The sequence below is a fragment of the Pocillopora verrucosa genome, chromosome 3, assembly GCF_036669915.1.
Source record: "Pocillopora verrucosa isolate sample1 chromosome 3, ASM3666991v2, whole genome shotgun sequence".
NCBI classification, from domain to species: domain Eukaryota; kingdom Metazoa; phylum Cnidaria; class Anthozoa; order Scleractinia; family Pocilloporidae; genus Pocillopora; species Pocillopora verrucosa.
This window is the reverse complement of record NC_089314.1, coordinates 25,702,878-25,715,540: the sequence shown is the minus strand read 5'-3', so window position 1 is coordinate 25,715,540 and position 12,663 is coordinate 25,702,878. Positions and strand designations below refer to the sequence as shown.

Sequence of the window (12,663 nt, the reverse complement as noted above, 5' to 3'; positions counted from 1 at the left end):
AGGTGAAGAGGTGAAACCAGAGGAAAGAGGAAAGAGGAAAGACGCCAGCGTCACCACGCACTTTAGCATAGGTTTTCAAACGTATGAGACGCTATAGCGCTCGCCCGGAAGAGTTTCATTCGAGTTTCAATTACGGTACTTGGGATGCGGTCTCTCTCTCTCTCTCTCTCTCTCTCTCTCTCTCTCTCTCTCTCTTTTTCTCTCTTGGTTTATTTAAATAGGTAAATTTGGTTTTGTATTGTCTCACTGATTTCCAATGATCATTGCACATTTATCCAGATTTTTTTTCATAATTCTTTTACCCCGGTCCTCTCTCGGTCGATAGCTTGATTGTGAATAGGAATTGCCGAAATCACGCAGGGGGAAAGTTGACTGCGCTAGACCAATAGGCGAGCTTTGTCATGTTCTGTGAGTTAGTACTGCAGCAGTGTCTACAATCTCTGCTCTTATGGAAACCTACAGACTGAAGAAGGTAAGCTTCTGTATGTTAACTGAGGTTTTCGCCAGTTTTTGGCACAGTGAAAGGAGTGTGAAAGTTTTAACGGAGCGGTTGCATGGATGCCCGTTTGTACTGTATTACATAATTGACCTGCCAATTCCAAGATTATAATTCATAAACCTTCCATTCACTTCGATTTTTTACATTTTTTGCATAGTTATATCTCCAACAAATTTAGGGACGTCCTTAGCCAGTCCCCATTTCACCCGCAACCGGTTAGCAGTTATTGAAGAATAGTAAGAATGTTTGTAAATACATTCTTGTGTGATGCAGTTTTCGAATGTCGATCTCCCGGCACATAAAGCTCAAAGGAATCAACTTGGGGCGAACTTTGAAAGATACTAATTCGAAAAGACCCGAATCTGAGAAAATTCTAAAATGAAGTCTTCAAGACTACATACACAATCCGTTGACATGGAAAAGTTGATTTGCTGCCTACGAAAGAGTGAGACTCTCGATCGTATAGCCGTCGATTGCGACGTTGCAGGCATATCGATCACCTTTGTGGGTCGGGTGGTGGAGAGGGGGTCAGAGTTCTGAAATAATCGTGGTACCCCTTGAGAATAAATATAGAAGCATCTGAGTGTCCAAAAGCAGCCTTGCTGACTGGGATCCAAAAATAGCCTCCATTTGGCGCAAAAATATGCACAGATATTTGTCTGCGGATTACCAGTTCCAGGATGCGAACAGTTTTCTGAGAGGGATGCTTGTGGTATACTGTGAGCCTTGAGGAACAGATAATGTCTAAGGACAAATATACAAGCATATTGTTGCATCAAATGGATTCCATTGAGTTTATTGTCCTAGCTTCCAAAATTTTGTAACACGTGTTACGAAAAAATGTTTACAAACTGCTTAATGTTTGCTCTATGGGACGTTCACTTTGTAGTGTTCTCTGCAGGTACAACTTTACAAACAAAAAAAAAGTCTTCTTCTGTTACAACCTCAAAGCACTCGCTCATCTTGAATTAAAATTTTAATGAAGATTGACCTATTATTTAAGTAGACATGGGGTCTGAAAATTGGGCAAAATCACCTAGGGTTTCTCCTTGGATCTGTTCTCTAGTTTTAGCTGTGGAATCAATGGTCATGTGATGCATTAAGACCAATTGCATGTGCCAAAGGAAAAGTATTTGATGTATTATGAGCAAAGTTATCTTGGAGTCTTCAATCCATGGCAGCTATATCCATGGTTGAGATGGCATATTGCATTATTTTGGGTCAATGATTCATATTATGATTCATCAGGACTATTTCACTCGATACTTTGTGATCCCTCTTTGAACTATATTTTGCAAGTCAAGATTTTAAAGTTTTGAACATGAAAATTCATGATCCCTTCATATTTGAGGGATATGATTCATAAGTCATCAGATTCTACCTTCACCTCTGAAAAAATGATAGGGACATCTGCTCCCAGGTGTTAGGAGTTTACTGTTAAAGATGTATATCCCGGCTGCTAATAAGCCCACCTGCATGCAGGGATTTTGCTATATATATATATATATATATATATATATATATATATATATATATATATATATATATATATATATATATATTACTGCATAATATTTTTTGAAATACTCTATCTATTTTGTGATGTAAGCCAGTTAAGTGACAGAAATATTTTCTTTTTCGTTTTGTTTGTAGAAAAAAAATTATTTCTTCAATGCCTTTGGTTTGCTGGCTTCATGTGCAATGATATGGAACTGACAGTAGTCAACCTAAGGCAAGGTATGTATACATTGTAAGTTAGAGTAAGGTTTAATATGTTACTTACTGTAGTGGAGTGCAAATTTCTCATTACATATCAGTTTTTATCAGATATGCACACATATGCTAGTGTAGTCAAGTGGTTGGACATTAATTTTTTTATATTTTGCATAATTTCCATTATGAATATCATGGAAACATCTGATCATTTTTTGACTTTTGTTTGCAAATCTTGCTAGAGTATGACTTCCGTTTATAGTCTGTGGCAAAGGTATCACTAAATTCACTCTGCAGTAAATAATTTTTGTTGAAGTAAAAGTCCTATCTCACTGTGTAATGTCTGCAATTAACCCTTTCCACCCTAATATCAGTATGCATGTTCTCCTTACTGTTCTCCATACATTTCCTAAGGTGCTAACAAGGAGAATTTGTTTAACAATCAATGGCCTCTTTGGTTGGTGATCATTTCCTTTATTTTCATGACCTTAATCATTAAATTGTGTGATTCAGGGGTTAAATGCTGTTAAGAGAAATTAGATGCTAGTTACTCTTAGGGGCCAAAGGGTCTGGCATTGTGTGTACTTGTAATTATAAAAGCCCCCCCACAGTAAACAATCAAGATGTTAGTTAAGGAGAAAGTTTGATTTGATCTGAAGTAGAAATGAAATGCCTCTGAGATCAATTAAGCTGTCATCATGTTTGGCCGTATTTATCCTTGCTAGTACAATCATCATACAAAATTCCAAGCCAGATCTCATTTGATTTAGAAAATAATTTGTTTGGTTTTCAGACTGAACAGTCACACATACCATAATGATTCAATTTAGCGCTGCTCCTTTTAATAAAAGCCCCCTCTCCGATAAGCTCCCCCTCTTGAATTTGGTTTTTGTGAATAATTGCCCCCATTCTAATTAGCCCACCTATATAAGCACTCTCATTCCATTAAGCGCCCCTAATAAGTGACCCTATTATATTCCAGAGGTAGATTACTGCTACAAGACATGTACATTGAGATCAACTGTGGTTCATCTTCTTCAATTTTTAACTTAAGACTCATGATTATAAAAACAGTGGTCCATGTCTTAGTCTCTCAACTATTATGTCCAAAAAAATTTCCATTTGAGTGCACAGTTCCTTCAAATGATTGATCTCCTCTTAAAATTTGATTGTTCTAGTGAGGAAGGCAACAAGTCTGTTTTCCAGTCTTCTTGATCCTCTTCAAAGAAGCATCAAAGCTTTGTTTTGCACATTCTGCTGTTTCTGGAAAAAAGTAAGCACCCTGTCCCTGATAAGTGCCCTTTTTTGAATAAGTACCCTCCCTTGAGTTGCCAATCATTAATTGTCAGTGGTAAATTATAGGTAACAGAAAATAATTTGATGGAATATTAAAGTAAGGAAGGACAGGTAGTTTGTGATGACTGTTTAATAAATTTATTGCAAAATCAGTATCTGATGAGGTTTAATTTGACCCTTTATCAATCTGATTGTTAATTAATCTTATTTTTTAAGCTCAGAGAACTTGTACAGAGAGTATTCAGAGACTACAATAACACAAATTTGCCTAAAGCTCAATAATATGTAATATGGTTTACTTTGATTCTGATGCGAAAAAGGCAACTTTTACAAGATCAAAATATCCAAAAAGTGTCAAACATCTGTAAAAGCAAGATTTTTAAGCATAGCAACCAATAATCCTTTAACTCCTAGGAGTAGCCAAAATACCATCCAAGTATTGTAATTTTATGGTATAATCTAACCAACATAAAAACACCACATCCCCACAAACTCAACTACTTTATTAAACAGTGAGTAATGTTCTCAACAAGGAGCAACTCCTTAAAGCAGTAAAATACTTATCATTGATAAACTTAATTAAGCCCAACACAGTCTATATCCTAGCTCACCATTGACACAATCTCACAGCCATCTCCAGAGTTCCTTGAAATGAGAAATCTAATCTGTAGTAACTCTCTCTTGGTATAGCTTTCAAAACAGTTGTTGCTCCTGTCAGCAACAACTACTCCTACTACACATAAGTGAGTCTTTATGTGTGTTCTCAAAGTGTTCTGGAACCTTAGAGAAGCTTACAAAAGAGATATTTTAGTAGTATTACATAATAAAATATGCGTGACTTGATGAAATGTTGTAAAATATTCTATGATATGCATGTCAGCATGACTAAGCAGTCTGGGGATTTCCAAAAGCTTATATTTACAAAAACAATTACTCATAACAGTATCGATATAGGCTATTTTCTTTGCATTTAAAATATATTGTCACAGACAGCTGGAAGATGTCCAGAGACTATGAGAATTATCCTTTTCTCAGAGATGGTGTTTGATTGAGCACTAAATTCTCAGCACTAACACAAGAAATATGTGGTAAAGAGTAAAGTGCTGTGAATTTGAGATCTTTGGTTGTCAGTACTCACAAAAATGAGCTGATGATTTCCATAACTTTTTAGTTTATTGGAAATGGGGTCCGAGATCAGAATGTTAGGACTTCTGCTTCCAGTTGTGATCAAAAGGGAATTTTTTTCATACAACATAAATCCTCTTTTTTAATGAGAAAGATAATGAGATAGAAAAATATCAATAATAGGATGCTGTTGAAATGGAGTGAAGTTCTTAGAGCAAGTATTGTTGGTAATAAATAAATAGCAAAATGTGTGGGAAATTTATATTTGGATTTTTGAAGGTTTGAAGGTGTTAATCTTTTAGCCTCTAAGGGTGACTAGCATCTGATTTCTCCTTCCAATATCACCCCAGAATTTCTCATTAAGGTCATGAGAATTCAGAAATTGATCACCAAATCAAGAAGTTCTTGATTTTTAAATAATTTCTCCTTGCATGCACCATAGGAAAAATATACAGAGAACAGCATGGAGAATATGTATTCTGATGTTAGAATGTGAAGGGTTAAGTTATAACAATAACATAAAGTCAAAAGGATAAGTTACAACATGGATTTTATTTCAACATAAAATGTTACACAGCTTTAGACAAAACACCAAAGAATCTTAGAAAATGTTTCTTCACTACCAGGTAATGGAAAAACTAGAGTCTGACTGTCATAGCAGCCTGTCCAATTTGTTAATGTATTTACATAACATATCAAAAAATGTTTTTCCTTTTTTTTCACTATACACTACTTGACAAAAACTGTTGCTTTGGCTGAGGTACTGGAAAAATACTTCCCTTAATATTGCCAAAAATTCACATCAACTTGTGGAGGGTATACAATGAAACTAGTTACATCTTTTTTTTTTTTTTAATTAGATAACATTTCCAACATTTTTTTCAAATGTTATTTCTGTATTTTTGGTTTTGTTGGGATTTTGTTTTCCTTCCTTCTTTTGTATTGGTCTAGAAAGAATAACCATTTATGTACACAAGCCGCCCGTACATTAGATTGGCCTATGTCAGCGGCTTACTTCATAAATAAAAATAACTCATTACGTCACGCAACATTCGAAAACGTTCTTCGACGTTTTGGTAGTTTCAAACCATCTCATTAACTATCGAGCTAAATTGCCAAGGAAGGCTAAAAAACTCTCTAAGATAACAACAAGCAAACATCAATGTTAAATTCACGGGTTCAAAGCTAGGATATTGCTAAGAAAACTTAATTTGTCCGGTGAAAACAGTCAAACTCGTTGTCGATCATGGCCCAATGCTTTCGGAGCAAGCACTTGTACGTGTCCAAAGTATTTGAATTCAAGTTTTCCTAAGTCCCTGAGTTCACTTTTCCAATGGATTGATCTTCAGTACCTTTCCTGGCAGCTTATTTACATGTGACAGGAGCTTTACATATTTGTTCTTGAAGAAGTCTCGCTCGCGGAGAGCTGTAGCTACCTGTTGTTTTAGGCCTTCTAGCTCTTTTTGAAGACTGTCTCGCTCGACTTCCAAGTTATTCTTGGTCTCGATTCTTCGCATCCTTGAATGCTGGGCATAGCCTCGGTTTTTCAATGTCCTTCGCCTTTGTTTTACCCGAGCGATTTCTTCCTTCGAAAGCCCTCTACTTCTCAAAAGATTGTTGATTTCTTTGACAGAGAGCTCTCGTAGCTCTTTCTCTGTAAACAGAGCTTCTTTAGCGCTCATTTCAGTGCTGAAAAAGTATCCTGTGCTCGTAGAACTGCACTCAGATGGAGATGGGCTTGGATTTGATATCTCTGAGGCTACATCGTCCTCTGGAAAATTGCGCGATGAATAAGCCTCGCTCAGCCAGGCGGGCATTTCATCTAAGTCCAGGGTGGTGTCTGGAACACTTTGCGCGGGTTCCTCCTTTCCCTCTGCAGGAATAAACCAGAACTGCTGGATCTGCTCTAAATTCGAGAGATCAAGGTCGCTCAACAATGAATCGCCAGTGAAACTCAGCTTTGAGATATCGTTGCTGTCGTTCGTAGGCATCATCTTGGTAAGACTGTTATTGGGAGTGTAAAATTCTGTGGGATGAGCGGCTTTCAAATCAGATGAGAACGAAACAACAGGATCACCTGTGTACTGACAGTGCTTGATTTACTTTGAATCAGCGTCGAAGCCTTCGAAATAGAAGATAAGATGGAGGACTGAAATTTGTTCGCGGGTATAAAGTGAAGACTTAATCAAAACACGTGCTATCCCTTCGATTGCTGGAGATAAAGTGAGGTACTTTCACCCAAGCGACCGGTTAAAACCAGTGTAAGAGGGGTTCATGATTGCACCATGCTTGCTCGTAGCTTTTATTTATGTGATGATGTAATGTTGCCAAAAAAAAGTTGATCGTTATCTGACCAATCACAGACCGTAACGGGGGACATGTCCGGGCGGTTGCCAAGACGACGTTGAGGGTCAATGACGAACGGGGAATCCCCTACTAGCTATCGTGACAAGTCAAGTCGACCAGGCTTTTGGTTTATTGCACGAAAAACTCTTAAATTATGCGGAATTTTTTTTATTTCTGGCGATTCAACAATATGGCTAGTAAATTTTGACTTCATTTCGGATCGAATGAAACAAAGCAAGAGCTGAACTTTGTTTGTAGCTCATAACGATATTTGTATTATCCAACATTTATTTTACGTCGAATCAAGCTTCTGAAAAAGTGTGTTTAATCTGAAACAAGGTCATTGTTTTCTATGTGGTTAAAACCAGATACTTGCAAGGTTTTTGACGACGAGCGTAAATGAAAGGGAGTAATTTTTAGACCTTCCATAGACTAGCACGATCGATCTGGTGAAAATCAAAACAAAAGCGTAGATTTTGCTTTGTGATCTATAGAGCGTAAAAATCTGACACGTCACCATGAAATGCGTTTACCTTTCCAACTTACTAATTGTCAATAGCAATGATTGGATATACCCTCTACATAACTGTACCCTCTAATTGTCTGTTCGTGGACGGCAGTTTTAAATATAGCCGTGATACAATAATCATATTATTCAAATGAACTCGATCCGTTACACTGAGTTAAATTGAATTTCATTTATGTTTAAAGTGCTTTGTGGTTGTCAAAATTCACCGCGTCATCCCCAAACAAAACAGCAATTTAGCTCTAAATCGTGACAAGAGATCGTAAATTGTTTTCTTGGCCGCAATGAGTGGCATTTTTGTAAAGTCTGAGGGATTTTGTGTGAAAACCTGTGAAAATTATTTGTTTCAAGTGCAAGAGAAATCAAACTAGTTTGTTATTAATGCAACAATGTTGTTGCAATAATTTCGTCATTTTCCCGAATTAGGAGACTCCTTGTATAATTTGAATTACCGTAAACGAAATGGAGCAATTTCCCAAGAATAAATAAAAAAAATGGAAATACTAACATAACGTAGACAACAACATTAATTCATTCGTCTCCCTCCTTTTAATTATAGCCATTTTAAGCGATTTTTCAACAGCGTGAGTCAGCGTTTAACCCGCTCCGGTACCAAAAGGAATTGATTGTTCGTAAACAATTTATGTAAAAAACTTGAACTTAGTTGTTACCTTAAAAGGTCACGGTTTAGTCTGTTTTATTCGGCGGGAAAATTACCAGAAAATTTTTAAATAAAAGATCGTCTTACGCGTGTTTGTAGGCTTTATAGATTGTGTGAGGTCTATAATTAGAGTTCATGGAACCTGTTTAGAATATGATTAACTCGGCAGGTTTTTTTTTCCTTGATAGGCTGTCTCTAAAAGTTATCATATGAATGGAATCACTTGAAGTGATCCGTATTTCACGAAATAAATATTGAAGTAGAAGTGGAATGAAAATCCGAGACAGTGATCAGAGGCATTTAAATGATGGTCCTTCAATGTGACACCCGCAAACGCACATGGCTTGTCAAATTGCGTGGGTTGATCTTTGTTTTGAACGTACTTCGACGGAAGGAATCGGTTTGCTTGGGTCACCAGCGAAACATGATCTCGTGAGTGATGAAAATCGCGTGTACGTTATTTGAATTTATAGCAATGTTGACAGATCCAGTTGTGATCGCACGTGAGTTGTTTGACATCGGACTTCACCACCTGACGTAAAGAAATTAGAACTTTAGTATATCTGACACAAATCGAACCTAGATAATCCCTAAGAATGTAACAAGATTAAGATTTAGATCGTAATTTTAACGGCCGTTAAATTACCTCGTGGTGTAGACATTTTATGCGTTTGCCGGCTCAGTCTTGCCCAAATCTGCCCTGTTGTTTCTAAGGTGACGTCACATTGTAATTCCCGCGCGAGTAGCACCAGTCTTCTTGAAATTCGCGCGCTAATGCCTTGGGTACCAGTTAGGAAATGAGGAGCGTTTGGAGACTATTTGTGATGTAAATTACAAGAAAAAGCTTCAGTAAATCGCACTATCTTGTTAAAGCTTTAAAGACGACAGAAAAATTTAAATTATGCTTTTATTATTTTAGGTTTTCACTCTTAATATTGCATATATTCAAGCGATTTTTCAAGAGCGTCATATAAAGATGTTGAATTGGGCAGAATCGAAAACGTGGTCGAAATTGTAATTTTGTTTAGGATTGTTTTCCGAATTTGCCAAATTCTTGATCATTTTGTAGTGATGATTTACCTTTAAAAATTGTGTTACATGCAAGTTAAGTTTTGTGAAAATTTATTCAGTTTTACTGAGAAAACGAATGAAAGTTTCCTGAGTGTATTTTTGGTAAGGTAACTTTCCATGTGCTTTGTTTGTGGTTCGTAACACCTTTTTCTTGATTTTTCTTAAACACCGGTGATATTACTTCTGCTTTTTAACAGCGAAGTTAAATATCTCTTTTGTGTTCGAAATAAACAGGCCTGTTATATTGGATTAACTAATAATAAACTTCTTAAGCGATATTGAATTTTTCAATGGTTTTAGAACATTTCGCTCGCAGTCAAGTGCCTGAAACAAAACTATGTCTTCTCGCATTGTGTCCTCGTTCCCTGTCGGTCAGGTTCTTGTCGTAGAAGGGATCGAACTCGAGATACAAAATAAGCTTGGTAGCGGAGCTTTTGGCGTGGTCTTCAAGGCAAGAGACTTACTTGCGAGTGAAACTGTCTTTTATGCATTGAAAGATGTAGTGTGTTCGAATTCGGCTTCAATTGGCAAAGCAATCAGCGAAGTGGAAACGCTACGTCGTGTGAAGCACGATTTTATTGTAAAAATTATAGCTGCCGACCAGTATGAAGACTCACGCGGTGGATTTCACGTGCTGATCTTAACGGAATACTGTTCTGGTGGGAATTTAAACGACAGGCTGTCGCAGCCAAGCAGCGAGGAGAAAACTCTCAAATGGCTCAGCCAAATAGCGAGTGCGCTGAGCTATTTGCACTCGCTTCAGATCGTTCATCGTGATGTTAAACCAGACAACGTAATGCTGACGGACTCAACAAGAGAGGACTTAAAACTTGGTGATTTTGGTTTAGCGAGAGAGTTTCTTGCGTTGAAAAGAGTAGAAACATTGTCGGCTTCAAACTGTGGGTTGGCGCAATATTACATGCAGTCAGGGACCGGCCCTGCTCATTGGATGGCTCCTGAGGTTTTCACTTGTCACTATACGGAGAAAGCAGACATCTTTTCCCTCGGTGTTCTATTCAACGCGATCCTTGTGCGAGACTTCGCTTACTCGGCTAACGAGAGGCGATGGTACGGCGCATTCGTGAAGGTTTCTGGTGGAGTAAAACTTGGCCTCGGGTATGCGATGGCAATACTCGGCCCAGCGGCCATGACTGAGTTCGTTCATGATCACAAGCTGAGCGAGGAGAATGGATTCCGAGGTTTGATAATAGATACTCTGAATTATGTCCCGCAGGAAAGACCCAGAGCCGAAGAAATTTACTACAGAATTGAGGAAATCGCCACAAATATCCGTCTGCAATGGTCTGATGAGGAGCATATCCACGACAAGCGTTCAAAAGGAAGGAAAGTGCGTAGGCCGAGAATGAGGAACAAGTGCTTGATTAGTTAGGACTGTTTAATTAATTTGATCAAAGAGGCTGAAATTGCTGTGTGGGTATGATTGGATAGACAATTTATCGAATAAACTGAAAGCTTATAATTTCTTCAATGATTCAGTATAGACATGTGGTACAAAACTGTGCGTTGGTACATTGATTGGATATGAACACTGGTTTTAAATTTTATCTAAGAAGAAGACTACAGTATTGGTGTAATATCAGAAGACTGAGAGGAACTTACGAGGTTTAAGGATTCTACACTTGACCATTAACACCGTAAAGGATGTAGATAAAGACTTGCTCTCTCCTTTGGAGGATAAAGAAGTAAATATAAGATATTGGAATGCATAAATAACAGAAGAAATCATGGAAATACTTTCAACAGTCCTAATGAGCAACATCAGATTTTTTTTCCTGCAAAGCGAATTCGATCATGCTTAAGTGGAATTTACGGCATTTAAATTTAAATAATTATTTTTATCATTATCACTTTTTTTTTAATTTTAATTTTTTGTATATATTATACTTACTTTTTTATATATATTATTGGTTACTTCTTATCGCTATTACTTAAATTTTAATTATAATTATTTTAAGGAAAAATTCTACTTTACTGATTGCCCTTCTGATTTCCACTCCGGAAAAAGCGCCATTTTGTTATACGAATGTACAGCTATTGTGCTAGAAATAAAAGCATTTATTTTTTACATACGGAACTTACCCTGGTAGGCTCCTGGTTTCATTAGTATGAAGTAATAACTCAATGCATGCCGGACTGGATACCAGTACTTCGCAGATAAAACCTCAGGAATACTTGGGCTCTCTGTGTTATGTTTTTTGAGTTGTTTTTCCTGTTATTATGATGTATTTTTCAGAATGGTCCCAGATGAGTTCTGAAAATTGTCAAGTAGATAGAATCCAAATGCATTAGTTTAAAGTATTGGTGTAACTCCCATAAGATCGTGACTCAATCGACTCGATGTCTATTGTTAAATTGTATTAAAAAATAATTCAGGTTACTATCAAAACTGAAGTCGACGTTTGTATTGTTGAGTCTGTGCTGCAAACCTTTTCGAGTTTCTCACAAAGGACTGTGTCATTTATGAGAATGAATCCATAAAGAGTTCTAGGAAAGACTAGCAAAATTATCACCTAAACATAATTCTATCTAAAAGGTCAGTATAGTCTAAAACGAAATGTGAAGACCATTTATTACCAAACTTTGTATACATGGAAGCTGCATATGACTGAAAAGAACATTTCCGTTTACCTTCGTAACCTTAACTTAAATTTAGCTGCCTTAGTTATCACATCAGTAAAGTAATGCTACCTCTACAGTAACAAATTATGTGAATTTATGAGAACGTTCTTCATCTCCTTTAAAATCTACCGCAAACAGGTTAGGGTGAACCGTGGAAAAGGTTCGGGAGTAGTAAGGGAAATATCAGAGAACTTGAACTTAAGCGATGGAAAATAGTTTTAAAAAAGTTAATGCAAAGGTAGCAGACGAGAGGGAAAAGCTCATTTGTTAACCATGTTCACCCTTTTCTTAAGGGAAAAATTCCTGCACGAATTTCACTGGAAAAAATGTTCCTTGAGCAATCCACACGCTTTCGTTTAAAACGACGATTGCTCCCCTACAAGATCTTATCACCTGGTTACCTATTGATTACTTCACTCTGCTTGAAAACGGTAATTGCACAAAAGAAAGACTCGTTTAAACTTCCCTCCCTCTAATTCAGTCTTGGTGTACATTACTTTTTGCACAATGCTGGAATTTTGTTTATACATATTGTTTCGTAAGTTTTCATCGACGACTTTTGTGATCTACGAGGATTAATTTTTTTCAGTTATTTAGTGGGTTTTGTTCACCAAGGTTTTTTTTTTTGACATGTAGCCCCTACGGAATGTGTGCTGCCCAAGCTCCAAGTAACAACATGCAACCTCTTGGACCTAGGAAGTAGAAAAAATTGTGACCACAAGGGTCTGAACAGAAAATAAATTGAGCACGGTTACCGTTTTAGGAAACTAAAGTGTTGTTTGCTGA

General features: G+C 37.0%; 2 protein-coding genes and 1 long non-coding RNA gene across 3 annotated transcripts; 2 read left to right on the top strand and 1 right to left on the bottom strand.

Annotated features, from left to right (window-relative positions):
• Positions 1-339: 339 nt before the first annotated feature.
• On the top strand, positions 340-12,649 carry LOC131770619 (uncharacterized). Its single transcript, XR_010717087.1, has 3 exons — positions 340-472; positions 2,153-2,236; positions 12,514-12,649. It is a non-coding gene; the product is annotated as an uncharacterized lncRNA (long non-coding RNA).
• On the bottom strand, positions 5,167-6,906 carry LOC131770617 (transcription factor MafB-like). Its single transcript, XM_059086338.2, has one exon. It carries the CDS (start codon positions 6,625-6,627, stop codon positions 5,956-5,958), a length of 672 nt encoding a protein of 223 aa, XP_058942321.1. The 5' UTR covers positions 6,628-6,906; the 3' UTR covers positions 5,167-5,955.
• LOC131770618 (serine/threonine-protein kinase PDIK1L) lies at positions 8,317-11,625 on the top strand. Its single transcript, XM_059086339.2, is given in 3 exon segments — positions 8,317-8,528; positions 8,531-8,598; positions 9,614-11,625. Coding segments are annotated over 3 exon segments (1,140 nt in total). The 5' UTR covers positions 8,317-8,470; the 3' UTR covers positions 10,628-11,625.
• Positions 12,650-12,663: the final 14 nt, after the last annotated feature.